Raw genomic sequence first — 18,261 nt, 5'->3', positions numbered from 1 at the left:
TCTTCAGGTATATGGTTAGGCCTAACTCAATTCTATTGATGGGCCAGTTTTGAGTCACCTCAGTGGAAAACTGGGAGAGGCAAGGAGTCAAGTACACATGCTCGGGTTGCCATACATAGGTTGTATGCAAGTGCTTCATAAAGCACTAAGCAATGTAATTACTAGTAAGGTTATAAAAATGGTACCCAGGCCGGGCACGGTGGCTCACACCTGTAATCCTAGCCCTCTGGGAGGCCGAGTCGGGTGGATCGCTCGAGGTCAGGAGTTTGAGACCAGCCTGAGCAAGAGCGAGACCCCATCTCTACTAAAAATAGAAAGAAATTATCTGGCCAACTAAAATATATATAGAAAAAATGAGCCGGGCATGGTGGCACATGTCTGTAGTCCCAGCTACTCGGGAGGCTGAGGCAGTAGGATTGCTTAAGCCCAGGAGTTTGAGGTTGCTGTGAGCTAGGCTAACGCCACGGCACTCACTCTAGCCCGGGCAACAAAGTGAGACTCTGTCTCAAAAAAAAAAAAAGAAAAAATAGTACCCAAAAAAATCTATATGAAATTTAGAAAAACAAGAGACAAATCTTAAGCATGTGTCACAATAAAGAAGAAAGGGTGCTTTGATAATCTGGTGTAGGTATTCCAGTATCCTGGCAGACAAAAAAAACAACAAACATTTGTACCATGCTTCATAGTTTACAGATTGCTTTCATCTCTACCCTCCCCCCACTGTAGATATAAATGGATGGTTTTGAGAAAAACAAAACAAAATAAAACTGAGTCTTTTTGACTCCAAATCCCACATTTTCTGACAACTAGCCTATAGTTTGCTGACCCCTTTTCTAGAAAAATGTCTATGACAGACATTTGCTAGATTAATTAATAAATTAATAAACAAATAGAAAAATAAATCCCTGAATATCATTTATATTTGTTTCATAAAGCTAACATTGGATTTGTCCCTATGAAAAAAGTAATTCATTTCACAGAATCAATTTGTTATAGTTGTTGAAGAACAGAAAATAAAGGGTGGGGAGTAGAATTAGGCAACTGGACTAGAGGGCAAGGGCTCTTATGCTACCCTAGAAAGAAGTTCTTTAGGCACGTCAATCCCTGCCCTGCCCTGCCTTGTTCATTTAGGGCAGGATAAAAGCAAGGAAGAACTGGAGAGGCATTAGTTAGTAATATAAAAACAGACTAGAATAACATGAAATATAGAAATAATATAAAAACAATATAGAAGAGCAGAGAGAACTACACTGGCTGAGAAAAAAGGGAAAGCACTCCTCTGCCCTACTTGGGAGAAGAGAAGAGAGTAAATTTACCCCATTATTTATATACTAGGCTTAAAGACAACTGCAACAGGAAACCTCTCTTCCCCTTCCGTTTGTGTTCTACAATGTTCATTTAACCCTCTAGTGTCTCAATAATACCTTCTGGTTGCCCTCAATGCCTCTACTATGGTAGCTCGCTCAGGCCTGCCATTTTCCACCAATCTATTCTCACATCTCCTTCAAAGTAGACTGCAGATAGACAGCAGCTATTCCACTTTGTAGATTCAAAAAATGAAATCGAAAAAAATGAAACCCTGAATAGCCCACTATAAAATCATATAAAAGCTATGAATGAAAACCCAATGTCCTTAACTTCTAGTCCTTTACGTGAGATGCTACCAGACAGCAAACTAAATACTTTTCTCTATTAAATCTCTCTTTACTTTAAATCACAAGACTCCATAAAATCATGCCTAGTCAGGTAAGATTACAGGGTATAAAAAATGAATCGTGTACTTAATGACTAGTAATCTCAAGACAAATTCCTTCTATTTCTAAAAGAACCTTCAAAATATATATTAACTTAAAAGAGAGAAATTAAATGAATAAAAGAATTTGCCATTCATAACTAATTATGAATCAAAATTAGTTATGGTGGTTAGTGTCTCATTTCCATGTTTTAAGAAAGGGTGTCAGATAACAGAGATTAATAATAAAGGAAAAAGTTTCTCAAATTTTTTCTGTTTCTCAAATGCATAAGATAGGAAGTAACTGATTTTCTGTAAAATATTATCTACTTTACAACCTGCGAACTATATTAACAATAAAAATAATTTTTATTATTAATAAAAATTTCAATTCAAAATTAATTTTAACAAATTAAGATATTTTTGCAAATGTCTAATTTACTCAGCAACAAAGCTATTGCAAATCATTTTTATAATTACGCAGGCTAGAAAACTTAAGAATACAATGCTTTATGACAGAAGTAAAACTTTAATTTCTAATTACCATGATTTGTAACAAAAATATATTTGGATTTCAGTATATTTTTAAAAATTTACCTTTTGTTCCTGTAAAAACTGGTCTGCTAACTTTTTAATATTGTCTTCATTCTGTGCTCTTAATTCCTTGATCTGTTGTCCACACTGAAAACTAAATTATAAAGTCATTCTTTTAGAGTATATTATCTTGGATTAGATTCTCAAAGTTGTCTAGAAGTTGACACATACATTTAGAAAGATAAAACATTCAGTCATTAGAGGAGAGTACACAAGGAAGAACAAAGAGCAGACAAATAGCTCTCAGTCAAAATTTTTTAAATATTTGAACCTCTAATAGGGTATAAAGAATACTGATGACTGATAAAACTAATTGAGAAAACAGAAATTAGCTGAAAACAATCTTTTTATAAATTGCATTTTTATTATTTTTACAAATTGCATTCATTTATAAAGAAACAATTGTCAAAACCAACTTCAATTACAGAAGAGAAAAACACTATAGAAAGCCGTGAGACCAATTTATGGCAATAGACGAGAAAAGCTAGAATTATGAGAGTTGATAAGGAGTGACAGAGGATGATTCACTCAATAGTTAGCACTTTAAACACTGTACTAAAAGGCTGAACCAGAGAATAATAGGAATGGAAGAAACTAATACAGATGATAGAGTGGTGCCATCAAGAGAAAACGAATAGGAGCAAAACACATAAAGATGGTGACTTTCTGCTGGGCAAGTAGTTAAAGGATACAAATAGATCATTCATGCAAGAAGAAACATTCAGTAGATAAATACATAGAAAATGTTAAATTTCACCATTATAAAATGGAAATCAAAGTTCTTATATGTATATATGGTAGTACCTTATTCCTATATTAGCAAAATTAAATTAGAATTATAACTAAAGTTGGTATGGCTATGGGGTAACATCTACATTACAAATTAATATAATCATTTTAGAAAGCAATATTTTACCTATGCTATAAGAGCAACAAAATTGGTAAAACATTCTTTCTGAGGAATTCTAAATTTGAAAATAAACACTAATGAAATAAGGGGGGAAAATCTTTTTTACATAAAAATTTTTTATAGCTGTAATAGTCTTAATAGTAAAAAAAGGAAACCTCCTACAGTGGTCCCACAATTGGGGGAGATTAAAGAAGTTTTGGTACATTAATATACTAGAATAATATATTACCTCCAAATATGTTAAATCTTTAATTGTACAGATACATGGAAAAGTACTGAATATTGTTAAAATACATATATGTATACCAGTAAGAAGTAAGAAATGGATAAACAATGCTTTAAAATATGGCAAATCCTAATTTTTGGCGTGCAGCCCTAAAAAATACCTTTTACAGTAAAATTGATTAAAAATATAATAAAAAATTTTAAAGAGTGATTGCTATAAAGGGCCCTACGAGGCAGGGTAGAGATGTGAGCAAGAGCTGAAGTGCAGAGCAGGAGAAGCAGCTATCACTCAGTCCCTCAGCTATTCTGGGAACATCTCCCAGCGCTGGCTTCATCTTCTGGATGCCCCTTCAAAAAGAATCACAGAATCTTCTTTGGTCTTTGCCACATCTAATTCAATAAAACTCAGAGCTTGTAAGATTTTCTGTCTTACGATGAACCCTACAACACAAGACAAACTCAACATGCCCTGTAAGAGATATTTTTCATGGTGTTTAACATATCAAAATAAAAAAGTGTGGATTTCAAAGAGCCATAGGAAGATAAAATAAATTTAAAAGACCTAAGAAAATGAAAGAAGAGAAGAAAAACAAAAGTCATAAAGGTAGAAATGAATTAGGTCCAAAAGTTGGACAAATATTTTAGATTCATAAATATTTGTTGCATGTAGCATCTTACCTTTCATATTCCAATCTCTTCACAAGGTAAGTATTATTCTTCCTATAGTCCTGAAGCTGGTCTTCTTGTCGAAGAAACTCCTGACGAAGCTCAGCAAGTTGCTCTATCCACACAAGGTAAGAACCAAAGCATCAAGTTTACTCATTGTAATGCTTCCTATCAAGAAGCTATGGGATGTCTTTTTAATTATACACACTTTCCAATTTTCTTGTCATACTCTAGTAAATTAAATTATATATCACATTTAATTGCCTTTTATAACACACTCATGGTCAATAAAATTTATTTTTAAAATAATACAGCCTCCATGGCTTTCATATCAATCTGAAATATTTTTTAAATTACAAATCTTTCCACATTATGTAGACATACATAAGCTCTGGGGACAGTACAAAGAAACTACCTATCTCTTTAAACCTTTCTACTTTATAGCAGTAGAAAAAAATCATACTTTTTAGATATGCTCATTATGGGTACCAAATTCAAGGTTTCTTTTTCATTTTAAATTCTATTTGGCTACTGAGTTAGGTGCCAATCACTTTAGATCTCACTTCTAGTTCTGCTTCTGATGCTAGCCCCAAATATCCCAAAATTCCATTTCCAAACCTCATCATTTCTAGACTAGGGTTGAAAGTTTTTAGTGGAAATGAATAACGTGAAATTCCAAGCTGCATAGCAAATTAAAACCTGGGCTAGACGTTCTTTTGTAAACATTTAATTCATTAATCACTGGTCACACATTTTCTAGATTTTATTCTCTCATCATCTGAGACTACAGATGAAAGAAATGCAGGCAGAAAAAAGTAAGCGTCAATTTCTCTAATGAATGATTTAAAAATTAGCCAACAGGGGCCTGGTACAGTGGCTCACGCTTATAATCCCAGCACTTTGGGATGCCAAGGTGGGAGGATCCCTTGAGACTAAGAGTTTGAGACCAGCCTGGGCAACATAGCAAGACTTCATCTCTGCAAATAAAAATAACTAGCCAGGAGTGGTGATACAGGGCTGTAGCCTTAGATACTCAGGAGGCTGAGGCAGGAGGATCGCTTGAGCCTAGGAGTTCAAGGTTGCAGTGAGCTAAGATTGTACCACTGCACTCCAGCCTGGGTGAGAAAGTGAGATCCTGTCTCAAAAAAAAAAAGAAAAAAAAAATTAGCTGACAACCTTAGTAGTTAAGCAGAAGTCATATTAAGAAAGTTCTAATTTTTATAAATGGGAACAGGGGTCTATACTATATAAGCAATAGCTATTAAGATTAAAATGTAATATCAAACCATAATATACCAATACTATAATTAAAATATAAAAATCTGTTTTTCATGGAAGGCTTATAGAATTAGTCTTATTCTAAAGGCACTCCAAAAATGCTTAGGATATATGTTTTTATTTTTATTTTTCTTTAGAGGCCCACCTTGGCCTCCTACTGGGATTACAGGCATGACCCACCATGCCAGGCTGAGGATATACATTTTTCAAAAGCAGATAGAAACATATACTTATAATATAATTATATCCATGTAAAAAAAACTAGAATAAAAATATGTCAAAGCACTATCAGTGATTATGTTTGATGGTAGAATTTTGAGCATATTCTTTTTTTCTCTACTTTCTACATTTTACTGTGGAATTATAACAAAAATTTAAATCACATGAACATCTGAGGCATATAAATAAAGTTTAACAATATGCATAATAATGGCTATTATATAATATAATAATCGGGTTTGAAAATGCAGTAATTCATGTAAAATATTTGTAGTTAATAATTATGTTTATATATTCAAGCCACATTTAAAATTTCTCATTTTATTCTATTAATTCTCCAATATGTGAACATGGTTGATTTATCATCACCCCCACCTCAGATAAAAGTGATCAATCTGTGGCCACGTAGCCATAAACAACACTTCCCTGCTTTATAATCCTTTCAGGTAATAAGTTATCTTATTACCTGATCCCTGTCCCCATCTCCTAAGATATAAGAGGCTATGGGTAGCAGAAACCCTGGCCCCAGCTATGAATGTTGATTCTACAGAGACAATGAGAGCCCAGCAGGAAGCAATGACAAGAAGCCTTGGAGCTAAGGGGCGGAATTAGCCAGTTCCTTAAATCTGGTCCCAGGTTAGACAGGTTCTAGAACTGAAAGCTACTGCAATATATATACTGATATAAATAAATAAACAATCAGCAATTGGAATAGACTCCAATCGGTGATCTCTAGGGCTCATTCTTATCAGGAAAAAGGGAAGAGAAAGATTATAATCCCTTCTGACACAGGCTTCTTTTTCCTACACTGTAAAATATGTGAAGTAGCTTCAGAATTAACCTGAGGCTTACTATGATTTCAAGATTTAGGATAGCTTCTCTGCCTCCACAGAAAGCTTCCCACTAATATTTCAAATTCCTGTATCGGGAAACAAATTTTTCATTTATAATTGAAGATAAAAGACTTAAAATACAATTGCCAAAGAAAAATAAAACATCAGTATGAATGATTTTAGTTCATGTAAAACGTCAGATTCTTTCCTGTTGGAATACAGGGAAAGGATTATAAAGCAGGGAAGTAATAATGGTGCTTTCAGTGGGTCAAAACAAACACTTGCAAGGGGAAAAAAGTAGACCAGAAAGCAAAATAAAGACAAAATTTTCCTGTATTGCAATTTTACTTTCAACTGATTGACATGTGTTTTTTTTATATGAACCCAGAGATACTCTGTGTCTAGAGTGGTTGCTCCAGGTCACCATAGCAGAATTCTCACAGTAACTGAACACGAGTCAGGTTGATTGTGCAGGATGTTCCATCTCTGAAAGTAACACCAGGGTATGTTACAGAAAGGTATAACTGTCCTCCCTCAATTTAACTTCAAAAGATTAGGAATAGGTAGGAAAGGGATTGCCTAGGGCCAGCTTTTAAAGCAAAAAAATGATTTACTTCTAGGAAATTTTGACTTCAAATCTTCTTTCAGTGACAGGCATAAAAAGAATGTGAGCTTTTCAAAATAAATCTATGTATAGTAGAACGTTAATTTATTATCTCAGGGACTAAAAAAAAACAACTCTCATTCCTTTTATTTCTAAGAAAATATTAACCACCATAAATATCTATTAATTTCATATCAGGCATATTTCAAAGAAAACAGTCAAATCTGAATCTTACAGCTGAATTGTGAAGAAGTTTGTTTCAGTGGTGCAAAAGTCACATTACAGAAATTCAATCTTAAGAGCCCAAGCTTCAATAAGTGTACTAAAACTAAAAGTTGTACAGCTATATATACAAATCAAAGCCTTTTTCTCTGCTGAAGAGTATCATACAAAATTTCAATTCAACATACACAATACAATAAAGATTCTTAGTAACATTTTTTGTTATTTTCATTGACATATAGTAAGAGAAGCCACAGACTACTTATTCAACTGATGTATTACTATTTAATAATAAATATACTTTGATGACAAGTGGAATCATTTGTAAATACTGCAAGCTGGAAGCAGTACTGACTGTGGCATCTTCTGTGTCATCCTAATGTATTCCTGTGAGACAAAAAGAGTGAAACACGGACACAAAGGCAATAAAAACCAGTGTCACCACCTACAGAGCATTTCTAAAAGAAAGTCTAAGTTGTTCTAAATCATAGGTAGTAAAAAATTAACAACTTTTATTTTAGGGTTACAACACACAAATAATTCCGAATGTTTTAGCTAGGTAAGGAGTAAAATTGCACTACATTAAAAGCCAGCTAAGGTTGGCTATTTTAGGTCAATGACAAAAAAGGATTATCTAATTCTATCTAGAGAGGCTCAAAATGATAACAGAATAAGGGGATATTTATGAAATTAGAGAGCATGTATCACCCACATAAATTTATAGCCAATGCACACAAAGTTTTCAAGTATAGAGTGTTATAACTAAAGGGTATGAGGGAGAAGAGGGTTGATCCTCAGACCCCGAACTCCAAAAGCCAGCAATGCAGAGTGTAGAACTATTTTTTTCCATAAAAGCTGTAGTAATCTCCTAACACTTCATCCAAATAAAACTGCGTGTGTATATTTGTTATTTATTTATTATATATTTATCTATCTTCCAGGTTTCTTTCTGTTCCCAAGGTATCTAAAATGTTATGTTTAGAGGACCTGTCCAAAGCATCCCTAGACCTGAATGGATTATTTTAGCAGACTGGACACAGTATAGATGGAACACTTCTCACCTTTTCCCTAGAAATTTGATGGCCTCTGAAGCTACAGCTCAGTTGTCTTTGAGGATTCTTTTAAGAAAATTTTATTGCATGGAATCTTTCTATAGGACAAGATTAAGATATAGACCTCAAATTTTAACTTGCATTTATTTTATATAAAGCAATACTAAATAATTTTATATCTAAAGACAAAAAGATAAATGTTTTGCCATCAGAGGATCTTTGTTCAGAAAATTTTATTTCATTAAGCTAATTCAGTATTTCTTAATTCTTGAGCATGTTAGACATTTAGTGACCCTGGTTTATCTTTCATCTGTAATTAAGTTTCTTACCCTTTAAATGATGTATGTCTGCCATCTGATATGATATGTTGTTCTGTAGTTTAACCTGAAAAAAAATTAAGTTTTCATTTTATTAAAGAAAATGTAGTTTTGCTCATATTTACTTTTTTTTTTGCTCACATTCACTTTGAGCTTCATAATAAATGCAAATGAAAAACTCTGATTATTTATACCCCACCTCTTCCCCAAAAAAATCAGAGATAAATTCTGATTTTGTAATGTTTATTTTAAATTTGCACAAGAATATTCCTTTTACTTGATATACAGTGTAACAATTTTCAAAAGTTTGAGTTGAACATCACATAATGATTTTTTTTCCAAAACTCAAAGCTGTGGTCACTGTCCTCTAGGAGACTGTATACAAGAACACAAAGAACTCAAAAGTGTACCAAAACATAACTGATATTAAAGCTTATCACTCAACTGAAAAATTAAAACAAGGCCTTGGATAAGCCAGAACATCAAACACAAAGAACCACTGTATCTTAGTTCTTGCTTTAGACAAGTTTCACCTAATTGTAAAATGTAACTATTAATAAAATATCACTACAAATGGGTTCTCTTGCTTACCTCAAGGTAATTTTACTTTGAAAGGCACAGACAGATTCATACTAATCAGAAGCAGAACCATGAGTGGCAAAATGATGATGATAAATACCACCTCAATCTCTAAAGAACATTTTTAAAACTTTATTTTGTAATAATTATAGATTCACAGGGAACTGCAAAGATTGCAGAATGGTCCCACGTACCCTTCACACAATTTCTCCCAATGGGTATATCTTACATAACTATAGTACAACATCAAAACCAGAAAACTGGCCGGGCGCAGTAGCTCACGCCTATAATCCTAGCACTCTGGGAGGCCGAGGCAGGTGGATTGTTTGAGCTCAGGAGTTTAAAACCAGCTCTGAGCAAGAGCGAGACCCTGTCGCTACTAAAAATAGAAAGAAATTATCTGGACAACTAAAAATATATAGAAAAAAGTAGCCGGGCATGGTGGCGCATGCCTGTAGTCCCAGCTACTCGGGAGGCTGAGGCAGGAGGATCGCTTGAGCCCAGGAGTTTGAGGTTGCTGTAAGCTAGGCTGACGCCACGGCACTCTAGCCCAGGCAACAGAGTGAGACTTTGTCTCAAAAAAAAAAAAAAAAACAGAAAACTGACATTTTATCATTATGTATAGATTCCTATAACCACCATCACAATCAAGATACAGAACTATCCTATCATCACAAAAATCTCCTTCATGCTGTCCTTTATAGTTACTCCCATCCGTCTGCCCCCACCATCCTAGTGCCAAGATACTGATGGGAGAGTATAAATTTAAAACAATTAAAAAAACACTTAAAGGTACCATCTAAAGCAGTATAATTTATAGATCAGGGAAAGCTTCACGGAAGGGATTATATCTGAATTAGGCATTGAAGGCTAGTAAAACTTCAAACAGGCGGGAAAAGGGCATTTCAGATAGAGGAGATGACATAAAAAAAGGTACGGTAAGAAGAATGCATGAGATATACATCAAGACTCCACCAAGGTACTATTATATTTGACTGAAACACATGATATAGGAGAAAGAAGAATGGGAAAGGATGGAGTAAAAAGACTATGATGGATTCTTTAGCCCCAGGTAAATCTATTCTTCAATCTGACAGCCAGTGGCTTTCAAATGTAAAAAGAAAGCTTATCCATAAACAAATAACAGACGAAAGCAGAACTGTTCTAGTTGAAGCAGGAACAGGAGTCTAGAGGTCCCTCTTTCTTTTCCCCTAGAGGTCTGGGAGCTTTGAAGAATGAAGTTTAAAATATAATGCTGATATTCAGTGACAAAAAAGGAATGATATATTAGTACATAATACAACATGGAAGAACTTTGAAAATATTATATATGCTACATGAAAGAAGCCAGTCTCAAAAGGCCAAATAGTATGTGATTCCATTTATTAATATTTGAATGTACAGAATAGGCAAATCCATAGAGATTGGTGGTTTCTAGGAGCTGGGAGGAAGGAATAAGGAGAGAATTCTTACTGGGCATAGTGTTTCTTTTTCTTTTGGGGATATAAAAATGTTCTGGAATTAGAGATTGGTGATGGTTGCACAACACTGTGAATACATCAAAAACCATAAAATTGTACACTTTAAAAGGGTGAATTTTATGGCATATGAATTGTCTCCATTTTTAAAATGTAAAAGAAAATTTATTTTTAATTTTTTTTAATTCCTGTAGGCAGTGCCATACAGGAAACTGGGGATAAAACAAAGGACAAACACTATGTACTCAAGGAACTTATTATTTAGGACACAGAGTCAAGTAAACAGACAATTACAATACAGTAAAATAAATACTATCATTGGGTTCTACAGAAATGATGGAAGAACTTAATAGAAGCACATAAATCCAGCCTTGGGGAAGTGAGGGGAAGCTTCTAGAGATGATGGTGATGGCTGGAATGAGTACTACAGGAAAAGTAATGTTTAGCCAGGTGGAAGTAGGGAGAAGGTAAGGAGGAAAGACATTCAAGGCATGTCTCAAAACTTAGATGTGAAAAACACTGAACATCCTAGGAACTGCAAGCAGTTCCAAGTAGCTGGAACAGAGAATTAAGGATAAGTGGTAAGAAATATAGCTAAAAAGGTAAGCAATATAGCTAAAAAGGTAAGCAAGGTCCATATTATGAAGGCTCTTAGCAAGGAATGTGGATTCATCCCACAGGCTATGGTCAATCTTTAAAGGACTTTAAAGCAAGGTACTGAAATCCAATTTGCAATTTTGAAGTCAATCTGGCCACAGAGTGAAGAGGAGACCAGATAGAGAAATATTAGAGGGAGGGAAACCAGCTAGGAGACTGTTGTCATATTATCATATAGGTGAGAAAAAATGTTGGTCTAAACCAGGGGTTGGCAAACTATGACTTGTGAGCCTGCTTTTGTGGAAATGGCAAGCTACAGATGGTTGTAACATTTTTTAAATTGTTGGGATGAAAAATCAAGAGATTTTGTGGCATATGGATTATACAAAATTTAAATTTTGGTATCTATAAATAAGTTTTATGAGAAAACAGGCACACTGATTCATTTACATATTGTCTAAAAGTCTGCCAACTACTGGTCTAAGTTAATAGAATAAGAACAGAGAGATATTAATATATTAGTACATGAGAGATATTAAATGGGTAGAATGAATAGTCTTGCTGACTGAGTAGATACAGAGGTAAAAAAAAAAAAAAAAGAAACATCAAAGAGGATGTTTAGAATTCTAAATAGGGTGACTGGGTGATTAAGAATACAATTCTCCGTAAAGGGAAAACACAGGAAGAGAAACAGACTTGGAGTAGAGGAAAGAAGCAGAGAAATGATATTTTCAGATTTGGACCTGTTGAATTAGAGGCATTTGTGACATACCAAGAAGAGATCTTCAAATAGGCAGTTGGACATAAGGGTTTGGAGCTTAGGCAATGATTTCAGAGCCATTCACATATAAATGGTAATCAAAGCCATGGGAATGAGATCACTGACGGAAAGCTATAGGGGCAGCAGAAAAAACTGATACCCACAGCTACAGTATTTGATCAGTTGATCACTAAGAACTGTTCTCTAATAACTTCCAATTAGTCTATATTTACTTCCCACTTCCTTTATTTTCATGATCCAATTTCTTTTTGTATTTTCTGCCCTTCCAAAGAACATACCCATTCTTTTTATTCTTGTTTTAAATAAGTTTGCATTACTTTGGTTTTTTAACCATTTTTATGATCTATCTCACCTTCTCTGTACTCTTTATTTTAAATCTACTTCAGAAATTGCTAGAGGGATGCTATTCTTGAATACTAGGCTATGAGTAGCTTCCCTGGACTGTCTCTTTTATACCTTTATACATTTAAAAAAAATTTTAACAGAGGAAGAAAAATTCAATTCACAGACTACAAAAATAGTAAAGGATTATATGGGCAGTATTGCTTTGTTCTTCTTATCACTTTAATTTTCTCTCCAATCTTCCTTAATAAAAAATAGAGATGTTGATGCCAATGGCTCATACATAAAGTTCTCACGTTTCAAAAGCTGCTCTGTGACAATATATTTTACATGGTATTAAAGAGAAAATCATAGCTTCTCTAAATAAAAGACTTTTCTTAGTCTAAGCATAATAAATTTATTTCCTACCCCATTCATTTGGTATGTTCTTTATTATTCCTGTTATTATTCCTCTTCCTCTATTATTCTCATGTTCTCTATTACTCCTGTCAATCTTTCCAGCAGGATTCCAACAAAAATTTTACATTCAGTGGTTAGTACTATCAGTAGACATCAGTTCTCAATTACTCTCACTTCCTGTTAACACAAGTTTCACTGTGCCAGTCATCTCACCTTCCATATGCCTTTGAACAGAGGTGCCAAGGATTTGCTCAATGATTTTACAGAGCCCTGCTGCCAGGCCATTAAATCCTTTCCTATTCAGCAATTTTTTTTTTGTTGTTGTTGTTTTGAGACAGAGTCTCACTCTGTTGCCCGAGCTAGAGTGCCACAGCGTCAGCCTAGCTCACAGCAGCCTCAAAGTCCTCGGTTCAAGCAATCCTCCTGCCTCAGCCTCCCGAGTAGCTGAGACTACAGGCATGCACCACCATGTTCAGCTAATTTTTTCCATATATTTTTAGTTGTCCGGCTAATTTCTTTCTATTTCTTTTTAGTAGAGAAGGGGTCTCACTCTTGCTCAGGCTGGTCTGGAACTCCTAACCTCGAGTGATCCTCCCAGAGTGCTAGGATTACAGGCATGAGCCACGATGCCCGGCCCAGCAATTTTATTAATATTCTTTTGCTCACTTTTAGAACCTAGATGTCTGCTGCTAAATTATTTGCTTGCCTTTTTTTTTTTTTTTGGAGATAGGGTCTTGCTCTGTTGCCCAGGTTCGAGTGCAATGGCACGATCATAGCTCACTGTAGCCTCAAACTCCTGGGTTCAAGCAATCCTTCTGCCTCAGCCTCCTAAGTCACTGAGACTACTGGCGCCACACCACCATGCCCAGCTAATTTTTTGATTTTTTTTGTAGAGATGGGATCTCACTATATTGCCCAGGCTGATCTTGAACTCCTGGTCTCAAGCAGTCCTCCCGCCTTGGCCTCCCAAAGTGCCGAGATTACAAGCACGAGCCACCACACCCAGCCTGTTCATCTTTTTGACACTACAATAATAGAGCCATCTGATCTCCCTTCCCTCCATACAAATAGCCTACTTCCAAAATTCTTATCTATTAATAGTTCCAGAAACAATTTGACAAAGAATTCCGCCAACATTCAGCATTGCCCTTTTAAGAAAATCTGAATGTGTTTTCATCTATTATGACACTCCTTTGTATTTTCCCTGCAAAATCTAATCTTAATCTTATGTTTTCCACCAGATTCAGTCTATTTATAAAGACTTCTCCCATTTGTTTTTTTATTTTTAATATTTGTTCCAATTTCGTCAATCTTGTGAGGTTTTTTTGTTTCCTTTCATTTATCACTTCCTTTTCATTAATCATTTCTGCACACAGATAGGTCTCTTTAGTTCTTTAATTCTTTTGGTTTTATTTAACCCTTCCTCGGAGAGCCTTCATTTCTTTCAGTATCCTCACCTTCCTGTCACCTTCAAAAGGAAGCTTAACTTCTAATTATTCCTCCTTATAGTTTCAATTTCCTCGTGTTCCAACAGGAATTTACTTATCTTCCAAATGACTGTGCCAAAACTTCCTAGCTGTTGAGAAATTAATTTGAATTCTTACTACTGCATGATTGGAAAAAAGATTATCTTCATTTTGCCACATGCACTCTGTTGAACTGGCAATGCTATAGGAATACTTTCACTTTTTTTCTAAATATCTTCCAGAAGGTAATAGCACATAAACTATTAAGAAATACTATTTAAAACTTATTTTATAAAAGGATTCTCAGCCGGGCGCGGTGGCTCATGCCTGTAATCCTAGCACTCTGGGAGGCCGAGGCTAGAGGATTGCTCAAGGTCAGGAGTTCAAGACCAGCCTGAGCAAGAGCGAGACCCCATCTCTACTAAAAATAGAAAGAAATTATCTGGACAACTAAAAATTATACAGAAAAAAATTAGCCGGGCATGGTGGCGAATGACTGTAAGTCCCAGCTACTTGGGAGGCTGAGGCAGGAGGATCGCTTGAGCCCAGGTGTTTGAGGTTGCTGTGAGCTAGGCTGACGCCACAACACTCTAGCCCGGGCAACAGAGCGAGACTATGTCTCCAAAAAAAAAGAGAGAGAGATACCAAATAACTATTTTCTCTTTCAAATTTCTTTTGGGATGAGAGATAGGTGTGTATAGATATTAACAGATAGACAGATACATAGGTAGATAGACAGACAAACACAATCAGAAACACAGCCCATCCCTTACCTAATTTTCACGTATGGTCAGACAGACTCCGACCCAGATCTCAATACATCCTTAAAAAATCCACAATGCTCAAAACGCTATGCCTGGCTCCAGAGTCTACTAGGAAGAGCCTCATACTCAGTCCTCTAAAAAAGAAAACTTTTTTTAAAATCACATGTAGTCCTATTTCCAATAAAAATGTCACCTGTTTCTTTCTCTCTCTTTTTTTTTTTTTTATTGCACCTCCCTCCTGAGATAGAACCTTGTTTCTTTTCTGTCCTCCACATTTATCAGAAATGAGAATTCCATGAGAACAGGAACTTTGTCGTTCAGCCCTGTGTCTCACGTCCGGCATACTGCCTGACACCTACAAACACTGAATAAATGTTTGCTGAATGACCATCTAGACTTTTACGCCCCACACTCTCTGTACTACAAACTCTCCTACCTTACATTATACTTTACCCATATTTGTTTTTAATTATCCTTCAAGATTTCTTTTGGACTGTTTCATCTGTTTCCCCTTGTTTCCTCTATTACCTTCATTGCCTTAGGCTTTATTTTACCCCTCCCTTTCTACTTGTTTCTCTAGCATTTGGAGTCCATCTATACCAGGCCAAGTATCCTTGCTTTCTTTGGCCCTTTCGCTATTAATCTCTTAAAATGTGTTTACTGTCCTAAGACCTCCTTCTCTTTTCTCTTCTGAGGTATATGTTCTTTATGTCTTTTTCTCAGCAAGAATTATCTTCTCCTGATATTTTCCTATAGCACTTCTTGCTCATCCCCAGCTACTTTATTTTCCTCTAATCTTTCTTTCTCCAATACCTAAAACTTCATCTTTATTTTTCTACCAGCTCTTTCTGAAGTTCTTTTAATGCTTTTCCCATCCCCCGTGGCTTCTCCAAATTAATTTTGGCAGCTGTTACCAGCTCAGTTGCTCTGCTTCTCTTTTCATTTGGGGAAATCTTGAAAATGGTTCAGCTGTGCCTGCTTCACTTTCATTATGGCCTGATCTTAGCCAATCAGCACAAGTATGACCATTTATTCCAAAGGTTATATACAATTGGCTTTTCACAGATGTCATTTCTGTCGCCTTTTCCTCCACACCCAGAAACATTTTTCTTAATTATATCTCATAGTCAGATGATTTCTAGAGACAATTCTATCTTCTATAACTGTCCAACGTAGCTGATGCTCAGAATCACCTGGGGAGCTTTTAAAAGTACATAGTCTTCCCTCTCCACTGCCCAGAGTGATTCAGTAGTCTTAAACAGCTGAAGTGATTCTGATAAGCAGCCAGATTTAGCAATTACTCATCTATAGTACATCTTTGGCTAGCACCTATACCAGCTGGATCAAAATAGAACACCATTAATAACTAATGGATATTAAATGATTATTTTGTGCCGGGTCCTGTGCTAAGTGCTTTACAAGTATTATCTCATTTAATCTTCACAACAGCCCTATGAGATAGTCACAGCTATTATCTGCACTTCACAGATGAGGAAACTGTGCCCTAGGTCATATACCTATAATAGATTTTGAATATCCTCCCAAGCAGTCCCAGTCTGTAGCCTGTGCCCACGACTACTGGGTATATACTAGATCTGGCAAGTGATTATCCTTTTCTTCCCCCACTACTCTTACATTTCACACATTGTATGCAGGCAACATTCCAAACACACTTTTACTTGATCTGTTAAAGAATGACTATCTCTCCTAAGGCAAGTTTTAGTATAAATTATACTCAGTTACATTTTTAAAGAGAATAAAGAAGTCTTTGGTCTTGATTGGCTATAATGAACACCACAAAGTTTTTTCATTCACTCACTCATCACATTAAGAAATTTTATTTTATTGTGGTGCTCATTCTTTATTTATTCAATCAGTCGTTTCTAAAGCATTTTCTGAGTACCCACTATGTGCTAGGCCTGGAGATACAAAGTATTTGGTCTTTGTCTGTTAAACTGAATCACAATGAATCACTATAAAGTTTGTTTATTTATTCAGCCAGTCAGTCACAAGGAAACATTTATTGAACATCTACTAAGTGAAAGACACTATGTAAGGCCTTGAGATACAGCAATATATAAGAAATAAGAGAAGGGTCTGCTTAAAGGATACACATTTTGAAGTCATAAGAATATGGAATGTAACAAGTTTTGTGAGTGAATATGATTACTTAGGAAGAGAGTAGAATGAGAAGAGAAGAGGATCTCACACAGAAAACTATAAACTGTAACACTTAATAATGAATAGAAGTGAAGCCAGCAAAGGAGACTAAGAAGTAAACTGAGAGGAGAAAAACATGAGAGTGTGGTGTCATGGAAGCCAAGAACAGAGTGCTGGGGAAGAGATACTGAGATATCAAGAATAGGAAGAGAAAATGCAGATGAAATAGCAGAAAATGCAGAGAAAATGTGACTGGAAAGGGGAAGGAAGACAACTGTTTTTTAAATGCTGAGGAGCAAGTATAGACGGAGAGATTGAATATGAGAAGGGCACAGGATTGCTAATAGTACGAGGTCTTTGAAAAGATGGAGAACACTGGATCCAGAGAACAGGTAGAGAGGCTGGCCCTGGAGAAAGTATGAACCTTCTTTTATCCTAACAAAGAGGAAAGACAGATGGGTACAGATGTAGGTATGCCTAGAGATTTGGTAGTGAAAGTTGCATTCGTCCAATGCTTGGTCAAGCAGGAGACAAGATCACCTGTTGAGCTTGAGGAAGGAGAAAAGAAGTTTAAGTGAGTGGGGGCAGGGGAAATCTGAGGAGGGCAGAGATTTGAAAGTTGTTGGAAAGGGTACGTTGCCAGGAGAAATGTAATTTGCTGCTGAAAACTCAGTTGAGTTTGCTGATCATAAATTTCCACAAGCCTGGTTATATGATTTTCTCCAGCTGTGCTTGAAATAGGCCTGTAAAAGAAAGGATAATGGCAAGAAACTAAAATGAAACAATGGGCCACAGAATCTTAGCTAGATAGGGAGTCAAGTACAGAAAGAATAGTGCTGCTAGAAAGTGAAGGATTAGAGATACAGATGAAGCTGCAGAACAAGTATAATTTGTTCGACAGTTCTAATCTATTTTTAAATATATTCTCCCAATAACATGGAAGCTTGAGTTTCACAAACGTTAAATTTCAAGGATTTGAAAACCTATATTAGATTGATGTGAAAATGAATTAATAATCAAGACCTTTGATAGTCATTAGTGTT

The 18,261-nt window shown here is 35.4% G+C and overlaps 1 protein-coding gene across 2 annotated transcripts in view; it reads right to left on the bottom strand.

The window, feature by feature from the left end:
- GOLM2 (golgi membrane protein 2) overlaps positions 1-18,261 on the bottom strand; it is an 87,316-nt gene that overhangs the window by 42,323 nt on the left and 26,732 nt on the right. For both annotated transcript variants that reach the window (XM_045528026.1, XM_045528032.1), the window contains exons 2-4: positions 8,665-8,719; positions 4,140-4,242; positions 2,330-2,420 (exon numbers count right to left, since the gene is read on the bottom strand). In XM_045528026.1, the coding sequence (XP_045383982.1) occupies positions 2,330-2,420; positions 4,140-4,242; positions 8,665-8,719 (249 nt within the window). The remainder of the gene's footprint in view (positions 1-2,329; positions 2,421-4,139; positions 4,243-8,664; positions 8,720-18,261) is intronic.

This window comes from Lemur catta, chromosome 1 (assembly GCF_020740605.2).
Source record: "Lemur catta isolate mLemCat1 chromosome 1, mLemCat1.pri, whole genome shotgun sequence".
Lineage (NCBI taxonomy): Eukaryota > Metazoa > Chordata > Mammalia > Primates > Lemuridae > Lemur > Lemur catta.
This window is presented reverse-complemented; position numbering and strand designations above follow the sequence as displayed.